Source organism: Ostrinia nubilalis, chromosome 11 (genome assembly GCF_963855985.1).
Source record: "Ostrinia nubilalis chromosome 11, ilOstNubi1.1, whole genome shotgun sequence".
In the NCBI taxonomy this organism is placed as follows: Eukaryota; Metazoa; Arthropoda; class Insecta; order Lepidoptera; family Crambidae; genus Ostrinia; species Ostrinia nubilalis.
Genome location: NC_087098.1, coordinates 8,710,483 through 8,727,998, shown reverse-complemented (window position 1 = coordinate 8,727,998; position 17,516 = coordinate 8,710,483). Strand labels below are relative to the sequence as shown.

The window sequence follows — 17,516 nt, the reverse complement described above, 5'->3', positions numbered from 1 at the left end:
GTTTTCTTTTTACTACTACGCCCCCGACTAGACCCCATAGCTACTAGTAAGTGGGAGCGGATAAAGGAATTTAGGAATAAAGGTTTGCTGTAATATTACATAAATATGTTTAAATGGGTGATCACTTCAATCCCACTAGCAACGAATCACTCCGGAATCATTATTGTAAAATAAAAATATTTTTTAAAATGTAAATCAATAAATTAATATTCACTGACTAGATGTATTACGTACGTCCCAAATATCGAAATGACGTAACGATTAATTTTATCACAATACTCACAATAAAATATTATGTATGATACAAGTCACTTCACTACACTTCAGTATCTATTACAAAAGTGTTGCACTCAGCCTAAGCGCCGAATAAATAAATGAAAGCTATTTTTATTTACACTTATTTACAGCCAGCATTGCATCATATTTGGGGTAGGTACCTACCCGACCATTTTAAACGTTATAAAATTTCACTTGATTTATCCACACAACCAGAAAGTAAATGTAGCCTCAGGTATACGTGTAGTATTACTAATGTATAAATAATCTCTTAGAAGAATAATTGTTAGAGATAGTACCTTCATAGAATAGCGACGAAAGATTCCAATCACGGAAATAAAATGTTTATAATTATTGCACTATTCATAACGTCGTATACATACATGCACCTTGATTCGTATTGGATACCTGATAATTTATGATCATTTTCACTGCAAATACGATAATCGACAAGTACTTTGTCTTAACCTTTAACTACTGACGTGGGGGCCTCTCAGGCCTTCAAAAAGTCAAATTATTGAATTTCTCCTCTCCCACGTGCACGACACACGTGAATCTTTTAGTACCTTCGAGTTTCATTGCGCCGAGGCTGCCAACAACTGTGCACATGATTCCACGCGCAATTTCAGTACGTAAATTAATTTTAAAGTTTCTCGTGGGCCTCTCAGGCCCCCACCTCAGTATTGGCGTAACTTTTTTTGTCTATAGTTTTCATTTATATGTCGTCTTTTCTTGAAATAATTTGAAAAAATCTATAATATGGAGCCAACAGTACGTCGTCCGAGAGAAAGCGTTATCTCGGAAGTAAAAATAACCAGCATTTAACGAAAAATAGAAGCACAGTAGTTTTTGGCACGTATGTTAGGAAATGATAAACCTGTACCTGTCTATCAAGATTTAAACGATGAAACCAAGTGCCATACATGTCTTTTGAAGATTCAAATGAAATCTACATTTTAAAAACATGTATGGCTTCCTTCATTGAGCAAAGCAAGTTTATCCAGACTGTGTTTAATTCGCACTATTTGATGTGTGTAATTTTTTTCCCCCTTTTTCATATTAGGATTACTGATATATCATTAGCTAAAAAGACTATTGAAAATTAAGATTCTAAGTTGATTTGTTGAATTTATGAATATTTTTCATGATAACTTTGTGAATCATGATTTCATGAGATTTTTGCCAAAAAATGCTACATGTTTTCTAAATATTCAAATAATACCTACTTATTAACAAATAATTTACATAAAAATCGTTTTACTGTATTTAAATATAACCACTATTAATAATTATTAAACATAAAACCCTAAAAAGATAATATATCTTAAAATATAAGCACACATATGTACGGGCCTCTCAGGCCCCCACGTCAGTATTTACGTGAAATTAAATCCACCTCAGTAGCTAAAGGTTAATATAATTATTTGTTATCGTTCCTACCATTTTACGCAATATAGGTATGCTTCAGCTGGCATTCACTTCATAACAATTACGATAACACTCATATTTCGTACGAATTTTATTGGTTTACCATTAATAACACACAGTATAACAATATTCACCGATATTCAATAAAATATTTTAAATGTGCAGTCACTTACCGAGTTTGTTGCAATTCTTGGCCTTAGCACAGGCAAAGCGTTCGTCGCGGTATCCCACTTCTGAACTTTTAACAGTTCAGAAGTAAAACACCCAAACGTACTTACAAACACCGTTTATTTCTGTATTCAATATTCGTGGAGCAGCAGAGATGTTGACGCCTCGGCGATCGCAGCGCAAATAGGCCCGATCAAGATGGCGGACGCGGGACGTGACATCAAACTCGTAATGCCTACCTAATAAATCGATTCATAATCGATGAATCGATTTATTTATAAATAGTAAAAATGAACGTAATAAAAATAAATGATAATTTATTTATGATTGTTAACACACATAATCTTGAAATGTAGAAGTTTTGGAGTGCAGAGACTGGTCATGATCGATGACCTTCAATCTATTTGTGAACGTGTACCAGAGTCGTTGGACGAGCTCCTGAAGGATCCGAAACTTTTCAAACCCTTATATCGACGGTCCCTACGTATAGTAACGTATCTGAAAACGGCCAATTTTACAGGAGAGCGGTTTGAAGGTTTAAACATGTGTAACTCGCGTTCTATTTATCATACATTGATGAAATTTGGTATAATAGTTTTATATGAGGTATATTTTATAAAACATGAAGAATTTTCAAAAAATAATCACAATAAGTGTGTTATTTGTCATTTACTCACTTATACAACGGAAAGTTTCTAATTACAAATGACGTAAGTGGTACTTACTAACTTTTACGTTGGAGTAATATATTTGTTTAAATTATTAACTGCCACATAAGTGATTGTACATGGGAACAAAGTTCAGCTACTACTGACCGTTACTCTGAATCTACGCCCATAGTCCTGCTCGACGAGGCATAACAACGTCCCGCCTCGTTTCCCAGATAGATGCATATTAGAGGCACTTCAATACCTTAATATTCTTCCTTATGTATGGCGTCTTTTGACTGAAGAATACCTGTAGAACCGGTAAATTTTCTTTGTCAATAGTGCCGGCCAGGTTTGACAGCATGGCATCGAGTCCAAAGATCCACATAGGTCTTTTTTGAGTTCGATCTTGTGGAACATTGAATACAACTGGGTAATAAATGGAACCCTTTTCAAGGGCATGGACATTTCAAGGTATTATCTGTCATGCAGACAGTTTCATCATTACAAGAATATCCTCATACCTTTCAGAGCCTCTCCTCTAACAGTAAGGCGACTTGCCTGGGCGCCACAGATGGCATGATGATCGCCCCAGGCCAGGGACCACATATATTTAAAGGCATCCCTGACACCTTCACCTGACGCCCACATAACTGTCAAAGCTAAGGCCCAGATCAAATATCTAAGAGTAAGGTCCTGTTAATCACCAGTGGCGTCAAGTAGTGAGCGCGGTGACCTTAATTGTATATAACCAGTGGCAGCTCGCACTTTACCAATCCGTCGCCGTGCGTATGGAAGACCGCTTGCTTTTTCGTGGCTGCTTCCCTAATTTGGAGGTTCGAAAACTCTATGTCGGAAAGCTATGGAGAAAGGCCGGGAGCTTTATATTGGCACCCTCAAAAGCATGATTCTGTCTCATCTAAGGCATCACCCTCGCAGGGAAGAGTAAACAGGCCCAGAAAGTCTACAGGACTACATCGTCTGCTTTAACGCAGCGTGAATAACGAGGTGAAAGCTCCGCCTTAGGAGGACAGAGAGGCCGTCAACCGTGAGACTCGCTAGACTGCCCTGTAGTCTAGTAGTTGATAAACCACCTCGCCGTGGCTAAGTTGGGTTACCGAACCTTATTCGCTCTCGTGCTAAGTTTAAGGTTACTCGAGTTACTCGCACCTTGACTGGGCACGGATCCTTCGAGCCCTACCTGTATTGCGATGGCTAGGAGCATATGACACACCATATTCTTGCGGGATAGCATAGTCAAAGCTATGTGGACGGTAACAAAACCTAGGTGGTAATGAATCACCTCTATCTGAGAAGACAAAGTGTCGCAAGAAGCTGCCGGTACGATAGCGTGACTACGAACCAAGTGCATTTGGATTCACTCCAGAGAAGGTAACATTATGATTGCCTCCTATCTTCCTTCCTCGGTAATGGCCAGCGTAACGGGGACGTGAGGCCGCACGGGAGGCATTGCATAGGCCACCACCACCGTCTGCTGACGCTGAGTGTGTGTACGGGAAAGCTGTGTACTTCCAGTGGCTGTCGTTTCAACTATCGCCGTGTAGGGGGTAGGTCTTTGTCCGGAATCTCAAAGTTAGCACTTATAGCGAGTGACGGGGCACCAGGGTATTTTTAGTGGGTATAATACCTCATGTATGCAATATCGTGTAAGCATTATCATGTAATAGTAGCTTCTAAATGCAGTTAATTGAAACTACTTTTGATTGTGTTACCTGCTTATATTTATTTCTGAATGCCTTAATATGCTTGATAAATAAATAAAATAAATTTAAAAAATTTTTACTTGTATTTTGTATTATAAAGTAGCATAGGAGAAGAAATTGGTAGCGTTGAGTCTAATAAATGATCCTAAATACTTCAGTCGTGTTGTATATCATATTTTATATTGTTTTGTCTTCATTTTAATCTCCACTAGATATTGCTAAAATACAATTTCTCAGCGTAAAACACCGTTACTGGCACTAACTTATAGACATAAAACAAACTTTTCCAAAGTAAAAAATTTGTAGTGGCAGTTACAGCTATAAGATACTTAGATTTTCCGACGTAAAAATAGGTAAGTGCCACCTACTTATAATAGTAACGTTAATTTTCACTAGTAAAACAACGCAACTACCTTATGCCTACAGTTAATGGATTAATTTGCCCTTGGTATAAGCTTGAGTGAAATAAATTAAGTCAGAAACCATAATAATAACTATTTCCTTCATAAATTACGTATCAATTCACTCGATTTGCGCAAATGAAAGTGGCAGTTGCGGGGCTGGGCGCGCGGAGTAAGGCGAGCGGTCCAACGTAAAATTTCTTAACTGCCATTAATGCAATTTTACTGCGGAAATCGTACCAATTTTGTAGTTGCGGGATTTGTTTTTTGATGTTTTAAGGTTCAATTTGAATAAAAACTGTATGTTTTTTTAACTGAGCCGTAACTGTTGGGTGCTCTGAAGGTTTTGCAAGCAAAAACGGCAAATCACGGAACTGGTAGATACTGAATTGTACGTAGGGACCGTCGATATACTTTCGTGGTTTCAACGCTGGGAACTATTTGAGAAGAGAAAATCAGTGAATCAGTTGGAATCATCAGTGCAGTGAACTCAGTGAAGTGTCAAACACAGATGTGATGTCTCAAATTCAAACAAAAGTTCAACGGACTTCAAGGACTGGCTTAAAAGGGCTTGCACCCAGAGCTGTGAAAAACTATATTAAAAAAAAAAAAATAAATAATGTCGGCAACTCTGTATCACTGACTTGTAACTTTCAAACAGTATGAATAATAAGGACACCACATTGGTTTTCTTTCTGAAAAAAGGCTTTCACTTTTAGTACTAACCCTTTAGCACTATTTCATTGAAATAAAAATACAATAAACGCACAGAAGACTGAAATTGAGTCAACTGACGTGACATTTATAATTTGTTGACATTATGACAGTTTGACAAGACTAGGGATTAAAAAAGTTTTAATTGAAAAAGTAAAATGACAATTTATTAAAACGATTCACAAGGATATAATCGATTAAAAATATTTATAAAATGTTCTGATACTTGCCTGTAGCGATTATCCAATCCTGGTTTCTACTGAAAAACTACCTCGTGGCAAGATTTTAATAAAATAATAAAATCTTTATCTTCTCTTTCACAATCTATAAAAGTTCATTTGGTCTATTATTATACATGTGCTATGAATGAGGGTTTTCGCGATTGAAAAATCCGCCAGATGGCAATACGTAGACGCGAGGTCCAGACATAGATTATGAGAGACTGGCAACTATACTAGGTTGATATTTATGTTTCTCTCACTTCAACTGGCATTGGATTCAACATCTAATCCTGATACTTTTACAGTTATGATACCATGAATATCAGTTTATGGTCCTAATTATTTTTATTTTATTTACGACCTTCGACCAGTTGGACACTTTAGATAGCTTCTTGTAATAGTGTCAATATCTTTTTAGCTTTTAACGCAAATCTAGTCTTCAAAGCAGTTTAATCGATTTATTTTATTTTCAAAATCGATATTTTATTGTCTATGATGGCCGCAGGAACATCACTATACATGGACTCCCAGCAATAAAGTACGGTAATGCCTCGTACAGATTTTATCGGCAAAAATTATGGAACTTGATAGGTTTTAGACCATGCCACGCACCAAAACGTCCGGAAGTTGTAATAGTATTATAGAATAAACGTTAAAAGACTTATTTATTTAATTTTTCAATGCTTAAGTGTCCATTAGAATGAAAGGGTGCTTAATGTATTAAAAAAATTAGAAAATAATTATGATGGGTTAATGTTTTTGGGCGGTTTTTTAGGCGATTTCTGACAATGTCCTTTACTTGACACTTTGGATAAATCTACATTCTCATTATAGATGACCCACGCTGAACTGTCCCGCCAAACTCAATGACAGGGGGGCGCTACCATCGTTCAACTTTATGGTTTCCAACATGGCAAAAATCGGAACCAGCGATTCGGTATTGACGGTGGCGCCCCGCTGTCAATGTCATCGATAGGACAGTTCAGTATTTTGGAACTATACTTATTCTTCGATCAACTGTCAACAATTTTTTAACCTTGTGACCTTCATTTGATGGATGATTGAACGACTGAACCCATTATTGCAGAACGGTTACACCAGCAGCTTATTGTCACCACGTTAGCAAGTCATCCCCGAAGGGCCGTTTGCTGGGTAGGCATTTATAATTCCGTTACGCGAACGTGCCTGAACGCTATGTAGCAACTACCGCGATGTAGGTATGCTGTACCAGATTGGTGTGCGAAATATTTGAAATAGCTACGCAGGGTAAAAGTGCCTCGACTCTTAATATATTGAATGTAACAAAATATTAAGAGTTAGTAAAGCCCACCCAACTAAAATTAATTAATATCTGTCTCAAACGATTTGTCCTGTTCAATGACTCCAATGTGCTTGAGTCCTGAGCCGCATCACTTTTTACCGTAAAAAACAAGCTTTATGGACCAGTATAAATGTCAAATTAGGCGCATGATGTCGCAAAATTGGATGACGTGCACGCAATCCTATCATAAACCGAGCAAATGTAAGGGGAGATTTATATTACAACATGCCTTTTGTTCTGCGGGTTCATTGTAATTTATGTTACAACGGACAATAAACGGCAACGAATAATGTTTAATGCTCGTTCAGAGAGCGGCGAGATACGGACATCGCTTTTTTAGCATTCTGAAAAATTTGGCAGTGTTTGATCGAAGTTGGATGCACATCGGATATACACTCAACCTATTGTATTGAAGCTGGAAACATTATAATCTATTTTGAAACACTTCAACACTTTTAAACACTTCAGCATCAGTAACCAGTTTTTCAGTAGTTCGTTTAGAAATAATCCAATAAGATCAGTAATCGTTTCCACCCTGTATATTTACATCATTTTCATATCGCCACCTAAAACAACAATATAAAAAGTTTTGTAAGTAGAACAATCCATGTAGAGAAAGAGACTCAATACATCAGATTGAAAAACTTAGTATGTAAGCCCCGACAGTCTCCGGCTAGGTACCTAGCACTAATTATTAGAGTTATGCCCATTTTCACCATCAATCCCAAAATTTGATTATTTTGTTTTCCAACGGGTCACTTAAAAATTAGGTATTGATGGTGAAAACGAGCATTAGTGTTGGCAGGGCCCCCACTAGATATACCTACGTTCTGGTGAAGGTCGCGGGAGGAGCCTAGTTGCGGGCGGCGGAGGACCGGTCGTTGTGGAAATCCTTGGGGGAGGCCCTTGTCCAGCAGTGGACGCCATTTGCCTGAAACGAATGAATTAAAGTTGCTTAATGTATACAAGTGTAAATGTAAATAAACATCCTACACATTTTCCTGTTTATCCTTCACACAGAGTTCCTGAAGGAGCCAGCGTGCTGGGCTCGCGTGTCTCCCGACTGGAGCCGCTGCGTGGACGAGCTGCAAGGAGCCGTTCGGGACATTACGGATCGCGCGCAGCAGTTGACGTACTTCAACAGAAACGCTGAACTTTGCTGGTATACTATTCAAATAAATAATTATTTATCATTTTACTTAGGACTAATGTAGTTTGAGCTCCAAGAGGCCGTCCGAGACATTAAGGACCGCGCGCAGCAGTTGACGTACTTCAACAGGACCGCTGAACTTTGCTGGTATGACTTTAGGGTTCTTTTTAGCATAATATGCAAATAAATCATCATTTTTCATTTTACTTAAGACTAATGTAGTTTGAGCTCTAAGAGGCCGTCCGAGACATTACGGACCGCGCGCATCAGTTGACTTACTTCAACAGGAACGCTGAACTTTGCTGATATGTTTTTAAGGTTGTTTTTTCACCAGAATTGAGATATGCAGCAATGCTATGGAAATGAGAGCTACGTCAACGTTTCCACTGTGTTTACCTATGTAACGAACTAGCGAAGCGAACTAGCGAAGCGAAGAAAAATGGGTTCGAACTAATCTGCCTTTAATTTTCTTTCTCAAATTCATTGATAGAAGTGATAAAGATACTTAGCTACTTTATCAATATCGATCGGTACTAACTTATTAGAAGATTTTTATAGACGCGGACTTAGACCCAAACCGAATGAATGAAACCATTCGGCGATATCAAAACAAAAAATAATTGAAAGAAATGCCAAAAATATTATTAATAATGGACATCACATGTAAGGCCCTATAACAAAACATTGGGGGCACATTCCATTAGCCGGCATTGGAGGCATGACAAAGATAAAGCCAGAAATGAATGAAATTATGCTCGTGTACCCACTTTTCCACTGAGTTTGAGTGTTTTATGAGGCGGATGCGGGTAGAACACGAAAATAGAAGTGCCTTGTCAAAATAAATCATATTATTATTGTTGTTATTGTACAGACGGCAGCACGTCAGATTACCCATGTTTGTGGCAAATTCGCTTTTTCTTTCTACTTTTATTTTCTATTAAAACCTTAATTACCGTTCATTTCATAAATCTCATCAATAAAATTAAATTAAAAAGCACAATCACAAGATTTCAACAATATTCTAAAAGGCCTTTTAAATCCCCCGGTACTTAATCCTCTATTGTTTATGTTCGAACATTAACCTAATGTTAGTGCCGCAGAAACAAAAAGTAATTACAACTCTGTTAGTTAACGTTTTCATACTCAAGTGTAATGTGTTTGTAAGCTCCGCGGTTTTATATCGAAACTTTTGCGAGCTTTTTCACTCTCAACACGCTCTAGCGTACAAAGGCTTTCAGTACACAGTTTAGTAAGTAGTCTGCACTGAACTTTACGTTGCACATGATTAGCTTTTGCAGTTTCCGTATAAAATTAAATGCCAAAGGAACTTAAAAGAAAAATAATTTTAGTAAAGTGTTTCACGTAAAATTCATTTGTAACTACTTAGGTACTTTATTGAAAAGCAATTTTTCATTTATCATCATTAGTAATGATCATTATTATTATTAAGGAAAACCTTACATAGACAATCCATAAAAACGATGCTAAAAAATTCCATCCATTGATGAAAGTTAGAACATAACTATCACTTAACTACATGCATTGATTTGATTACACATTGGCAGTAAATACGTTCATACGAGTACCTATTTACCTTACCTATGTGTAAATTGTATTCAAAAATTCTGCTCATGAGTAGGTATACTATGTATACTCATTATTATACTATGGTACTACTTTTCACTAAAACCGTCGTCAAAATGAATTGTTTTTGCCGCATAAATTGCTAGCGGCACTGCAGCCTGGAATATGATATAAATCATCTTACGTTTGCAAGTTGCAACCTAGAACCATTTTATTAATGCCGTTCGTTTTGTCTACTGCACGCTTATGCAAAAATCTAGGTTAACACAATTTTTGTTACACTCTACAAAATGTAAACTTTCACTATTTACTGAAATCTCTGAAAAAAGAATACAAGTAGGTACTTACTCGTGTACATTATTATCACCATTAGCTCCATTTATTTTTTAATAATAAAATAATAATAAAATTGTTTATTTTATCAGACACTCATTATACACTCGCGAGCAAAAGTATGGAATCACTTACATGAAGTTGTTTCCACGCGATCTTGTGTACTAACGAATTTGTTAGTAACAAAAAAAGTGGCACCATTTTAAAGGTTAGACTTTTAACTTTAAATTGATACCAAATTCATTTAAATCACACCGGTATTTAAAAAGATATCGCGTCTGATGTGAAGAAGTTAGGAAAAAGACATGTATCAACTGTTTGATACGTCGCGAGTTGCGGCCTATTTACCCCCTATAAAAGCACGTGTTTTCGGATTTTTGCTTTCACACGTTGATCCATACACATCTCCGCTTCTTTTGACACTTTACCTGGGATTCTACACCTTCAGAAGCAGCACAAATCGTTGCACTATTGCAAGAAGGGCTCAGCCAACGGGCTGTCGCACGTCAGCTGCACATAAGCCAGTCCTGGGTTTCGAGAATCTTAAGACGCTTTCGGGAGACTGGTGGCTTTATCCCGAGACCAAGTTCTGAACAGCGCTGGTGCACATCGCAGAGGGATGACCGTTTTTTCATGTCAACCTCTCTATGAAATCGTCATTTGAATGGTATCGACGTCCATCAAGAGCTCAGAAATGTTCGTAGGATAGCTGTTAGCAAGTGGACAGTTCGTCTAAGATATAAACAACAGAATTTGACTCCAAAAAGGCCTGCCACAGGTTCGAAACTGACGGCAGGTCACCGACTAGCACGCTTGCACCGACTAGCAGGCCGAAAGGGCATTCTCAGCAGCCGGCTACATATGCAGTTCTGTGCGGTTGGGAGTTGAGACTATAGATACAATTTGTTTTCTAAGGTCTTACTTCCAGTAGGCCTAAGATGCGCGCCGTGATAACTTTTATCGACGTCTATTTGTATTGGCAAAATCGATAAAATGGCGTGATAACCGCCTATCACGGCGCGCATCTTAGGCCTACTGAGGATTAAAAAAAAGACATGGTCAGTCTCTTGTCGTCAGATTTTAAACTGCCTAATTATCGCAGAAGATTATTTCGGATTCGTAACTTCTATTGATAAGTACAAAAAATTGATTGCAGATTAAATTACGGTCCTTTTCGTAGTAAATTTTATAAGATTTTTTAAGACTGTTTGTCCTACTGATTAGCCGTATTTCATAGATTATCGTAAGAAGTACAATAATATAAAAATGAATCGCAATAAATGTGTTGGTAAGCGCAGACCTCAACAACGCCTGGACCATTTTTTTTAATGTTCGTTGAAGTCCAAGGATTTTACGGCAAGAAAAATTCGAATAATTTCCGGGAAAACCCTAAAAACAGCCCTTTTTCACGCGGGTGAAACCGTAGACGGAAAGCTAGTTACTTAATAAAAAAAGCCTTAAGCCTTAAAAATGTCGTCTTTTTATATTCGTTCCACATTTTGCTGGATCCGCGCTGGATCCAGCTGGATTCAGGTCAATCCAGCAAGAATCCAGCTGAAAACGCCGCTGGATTGCAATCCCTAGTATGAACATTTAAAAAATTAAAATTATGATATCAAATTTCTGACTTCACCATACCATTTATATGTTAGCATGGGCTAGTGTCGGCTCATATGCCCATTTACCTAATACCCTGTATAATGTCGATCGTGAACATAATGTTTGTTCATCATTAACAAATTGACTGCATGCTATCAGTTCACACCGAATGAGCAGCCTCTGCTACAGGTCTTTGTTTACATCGACATGAAAAGGCATTGGTGGAAAACGCAAAGAACAAAATTACAATTTGGTTTTGTATTCACGTTGGTATAATGAAAAATTCAAGCCTTATTGGGATTATAAGAACAGCTTTATTGTTGTCGTGTTCTATTCACGGATTGTCAATAAGCTCACGATTTGTTCTGTTTTCTTTTTCGAATCAAAGCAGAAAGCTTGTGTAGGCGTGGCTTAGTGCTTATTATACAGCTTTTGAATAAATAAAATCATATAAAATCCTAGTTAGTGATTGACTAACCTAAAATAAAACTTTTATGATAGGTATAGATATAGGTATAAATTTTTATCACAAAAGAACTCAGAAATACTTCTTCATTATTAATCACCATGATAAAATGTTATTGTAAAAGATCGTAAATTCAAGACTTTCTGAATAAGAATACCCAGAGGTAAAAAGTAGCTCTTTTTCCCATCTATCACTATTCCATTTCCCGAGAGAGAATATCATTAAATCGTGAAGGAATCTGAACAAAATGCCGATAATGAAAACGGACTTGAGGCTTGAACATTTTGTTTGAGGAAAAACCTTACCAATCTTACCGACCCTTTTGTTACGATTTAATTTAACTCGGCGTAAAAACCTTGCTTTATTTAGATAGCGTATTATCTAAATAAAGCAAGGTTTGTCTTAATAAAAAGCCGTTAAATGTTGGGTTTGTGGCCATCGACGCAAAACGCGGTATTTGTACGCAACAATATATAAGCTTTTTGGTGTCTTTTCATTGTGACATTAAATTTAGGCTTTTTGTTACAAAAATAAGAAGTAAAGGCCTAAATGAAATTTATTTTCTTATTTGATATTAATTTATTCTAAGTATTTTACTTTGGTATGTAGTAGGTACTAATGTAAGTTCTGGCGTGGAGGTCACGTACCTACCGGAAAACGCAGTGTGGGACGTCCACCCACAAGGTGGACCGACGACCTCATAAAGATAGCAGGAAGACGCTGAATGCAGGCCGCTACCAACCGGGCTATGTGGCAAGTGGAAGTCATTGGGGGAGGCCTATGGTCAGCAGTGGACGTCTTGTGGCTGAAATGATGATGATGATGACTAATGTACGTAATTAATCTACTTCTCGTGATATCTAAGGACAATAATTTACTTTAACAAAAATAAAGAATGTATGCGCAAACTATAAGGGTTCCTTATCAAAACTACGGAACCCTAAAAAGGACGTGGCAGTATTAGTAAAATCATATAAGTTGATCATTGAAGTTGAACATTTGTATGATATCCAAGTTAACGAACAAAGTTATCGTATTGATCCAAGTTAACGAACACGATCGACGATAATTGTATATGACGAAATACACTTATGTAGCTTTCACACGTTCTCGTCTAAATATGACGAGAGGGCGGCGGCAGCCTCTCGCTATTTCTTTCCATGTTATCAATAGACACCATTCCCCAATAATTCGAAAACACAACTTTTTTAAAAAGACACTCCATTGCGGTCTTAAAACACATTTTAAATAGTTGTTGCAATATTCACGAATACATGTGTGGTGGCTCGCTACTGTTTGTTTTTCAAAAGTTTTGATGGACATTACACTATCGTTATGTGCATGTACACACACGAGTAAAGCTCACTCGCCTTCTTGAGTTGCAAGAACTATACCTAAATTACTTGGTTGCATTGTAAAAATAGTTTAATTGAGTTGACAAAATAGTGACGTCACTTGCTTGTATTGCCATACAAAATCTATGGGAGTCACGTTCTGACAGTTTTGAAAAGTACGTCAATTGATTGGTGGTGTCAACACGTCTATTGTCAATCCTTCCAATCAATCCGCTCTCCTGATCACTTCAATCCGCTCTCCTGATCACTTCAATCCCCTCTCCTGATCACTTTCTTCTCTCCGTCCGATCCTTCCGTTCCGTTTTTTTTTCTTTCCTTAACCGTTTCCCTGTTTTTACTCGATGAATGGCAACACACAAGCCGTGTAAAGCCAAGAAAAGAAAAAAAATCGTTCCAAAACAAAAGCCAAATCTAATTTTCAAATCTTCCGCAGCGCAAGAGACGCGTTCATAATGTGCGTGGCGCACGCCGGACGGTCGTGCTCGGCGTCGGCGGGCACGCTGCTCCGACGCATGGCGTGGGTGCTCGCGCAAGACGTGGCCGCGTGCACGCAGCAACCACGCGCTACGTGCGCCGCCTCCCCGCCGCCCCTCGCCGCGCCGCTGCTGACGGCGCTGTATGGCGTGGTCATGTACCCGCCCAGGTTTTAAATTAAGTTTGTGATTGTAAATAAGGTTATTATCGATTCATTACCCATTCGTGCATTTTTTTTCTAAGATGCAAAACGGTAGCGCATTTTCTTACATAACTTTTCAATTCCTATCATTGGAGGTCCGAAAATATTTCTCATACAATTTGATATCATAATGATCATTCTTCATAAAAAATTTAAAACCTACATATTTAAAAATATAATCATTGATATTCATAATATCACTAATCATACATTTAGTTTTTACTAATATTTGTTTTCATATATTTTTCTATACTAATGATCGAAACTCATAATCATTCGAATAAATAACTATAATATTCATAAATGTGATGTATCCTAATATTTGTTTTCATAAATTCATTACTCATAAGTGTATTTATCCATATTATTGAAAATCATGATGTCAATATTCGTATTAAATCGTATTTTAACATTAAATTAGTTTGAAATGGTCCACAACAGGCAATATTTTGTGCCACAAAACTAACGTGACAGAAACGAATCGCTGCAAAACCGTCTCCACGTAGTCTTGTCTGCCCTACCCCTAGAGTGTAATTTAAAAGCCGGAGGCGCGGAGGGAGGGCAGCCCTCGCCCGCTGTAACGAGGCGCAGGCGCCCGGGTGAGCTGGAGCGGCCGAGGCTGGTCGCCGAGGCGCCGAAGGCGCCGATGGCGATCCAAAAAGCCGAAGCTGCGGAAGCAAGCGTGGGTGCCTGAGCCTCGTTACGCAAGGGCGGAAGGGCTGCACATCCCGCAGCGCTGGAGACGAGGAGATACCAATGCATGCTGCATGCTTGCTTTCATGCTGCATGCTCTGCATGCTTATCTACTCTATTAAATTATATATGATTTTTTTAAAGATACGAGTATGTCTGTTATAAAGTAAATTATTCTGAACAACAACATTATGAGTTGAAGTATGTTCTTAGTAACAACATTATTAATTAAAACAATATGATCAATGAATGTTATGAAGAAAAAAGATCTGAAAATAAAAATTATGTATTTTAAATGGTTCTTGGTAGTAACAGTATTGATAAAAAAATTATGATTACTAACTGTTATGAGCTCCGATGGTAGGAATGAAAATGTATAATTAAAAAAGAGTGTGAAAAATAAAATTATGAAGAGAGATTATTATGAACACAAATCGGTAGTAAGACAAAGAATAGGATTTAGAATTTTATGTGAGCCAATATAGAACCTGCAAAACAACAGCCCGGTTACTGGCATTTTTGCATGCCAGCGAATTCAGCATCAACCACCGCCGCTCCTCTGTTAACAACGCTGTATGGCGTGGTCTTGTACCCGCCCAGGCTTTAAATTAAGTTTATGTGATAAGGTAATCTACTACATGTCTTCATTACCCATTCGTGCATTTTTTTTACTAAGATGCATAACAACAAACCGGTTTCAACTTGCATTTTTTGGTGGCAACGAATTCAGCATCAACGGTCGAGAACTAAAATTTAACCCAGCCACTTTTTATTGGCTTTTTATTGCAAATAATAAAGTTATTATTCAGTATTTCATACCCCATTCCTGAAAAAACAGTTGGTACGATACAGAATAGGAAACCGTTTGTTACTCGCATTCTTTTATGATTGTGAATTGTGATTCAGTGTCACGTCGTCCTCATTCTATGACTCCCATTTCCCTTTATTTGCTTGCACTTGGTTGTTTGTAGATACAATGAAACCCAACAAACGTTAAAAGCCAGCTAAATGTGAAAGAATATGGGTAGTATCAATTGTAAGAACATGAATGAACCGAGCGAGGTTAATTTATTTTTATATTTTTTATTCGATCAGAGAGCCATAAAATGTATATGGCGAGAGAGCCATAATAATGTAGGTACTTATTTGTTATGTGTATTCTCGTCTTTACCTCACGCCAAGCACTTATAATATAGGTAATTGTCAGCAGGAAATCAAATATTTTCAAGAATTTAATAGGAATTAAGTATTATTAGCAAGTTCACTATGGAATAATCGGTTCTGCGCAATCTAAAAGTTTTAAAAATCCGAATAAATAGTCATCATAAATATCTGCTTAATAATTACATCACCATCAATGTAAAATGTAACTCTGTTTACCTAGGTAATCAGTTTTAAATGAAATGTATGTGATTTAAATGTGTACATAAATGGATTTAGGTAAGAATGGCTCAAAATAGTGCGATAAATTGTCGGATGGACCCATGGTAAAATTAATAATCGAAATTAGTCATAAGTGGGTTGAAAGGGTCGGTACCAATCAAACTTGTAGATATGTTTTATTAAAGACATAATAGTGAGGTAAATTAACACACTGGAAGTGTTTTATTAAGCTTCTATACAGCTTTTTGTCAGCCAATAGCAAATCATGTAAGTAACCTATATGCACGATATTTTCAGTGCTGTTGAGGAAATGTAAATTACCTACATAATTCTAATTCATTAGAGCGACTATAGTTATCAGCAAAGATATTGTAAGTTCAATACATCATTAGCAACACAATTTTCAATATCTTTTAGATATTAGATACTACATAGGAAATAGAAGTATGATTAATTAATCAAGATTCCCTTGGGACTTGATGCAATATCAGGATGTAATATTAGTCAATGTAAAACATCACTCGGTTCATATTAAATGTGTCATACATATCCTGCGTTCAGTCGATCATACGCCGCACGATCATGGTCGATGGTGTACGTAGAGACTCTACAACAAAATACTATACCACTATACCACATGGACCCCTCAGGCTACAAATAAAAAAGATTATAGGATTCATGCGTACCTACTACTAGACAAGTTATTCAAAATAAAAATTGTATCACAGCGAACACACCCGCGCTTTTACCCAAAAATGTTACAAACCATGTAAAACAAAGTGGAATGTAGAAATATTTAAAACAACAAAGCTTAGGGGCACATCTGTCCTTCTTGCTCGCTCGCAATCGACTAAATGAGTTGTTGATAAGTGTCTATAACTTAGGGAGCTATTCATCTGCTAACTACGTTCATAAATGTGTACTGTGTTCTTAAAAATCTTTGGTACACGCCCATCTCATTCGCCTCCTGCTTTCTTTCTGAGTGTATCATGCTTTAGTCACTTTTAAGAAATAGGTCATAAGTAGATATAATTTATGTAACATTTATACATGTGTAGAAAATTTATGAATATTTTTTTGTAAGAAATGATGTAACTAAGTCCCACACTTTGAGTGTTGTGCCGAAATAAACGATTAAACGAACAAACGCTTTTTTTTACATTTCCTTTCTACATAGTATGAATGGCGATGAATTCTCTTTCTGGTTTTTAAAATGTTTCGAGCACAACAATGTTATCTGGAACAACAATACAATCATTTAGGTCTATTTAGTCCGTGACTTGGGTATTCATTTTACTAAATAAGACTTTAGTATGGTCCAGTATTTTCCTGATTTTACTCTTGGACATTGATTAAAAGTCTCCCTGTACGAGTTTA

At 37.1% G+C, this 17,516-nt stretch overlaps 1 protein-coding gene across 1 annotated transcript in view; it reads left to right on the top strand.

Moving 5' to 3' along the window:
* The window catches only part of LOC135075936 (uncharacterized), a 90,578-nt gene extending 76,541 nt beyond the window's left edge, over positions 1-14,037 (top strand). The window contains exons 4-5 of the mRNA XM_063970384.1: positions 7,921-8,062; positions 13,821-14,037. Of these exons, the coding sequence (XP_063826454.1) occupies positions 7,921-8,062; positions 13,821-14,037 (359 nt within the window). The remainder of the gene's footprint in view (positions 1-7,920; positions 8,063-13,820) is intronic.
* Positions 14,038-17,516: the final 3,479 nt, after the last annotated feature.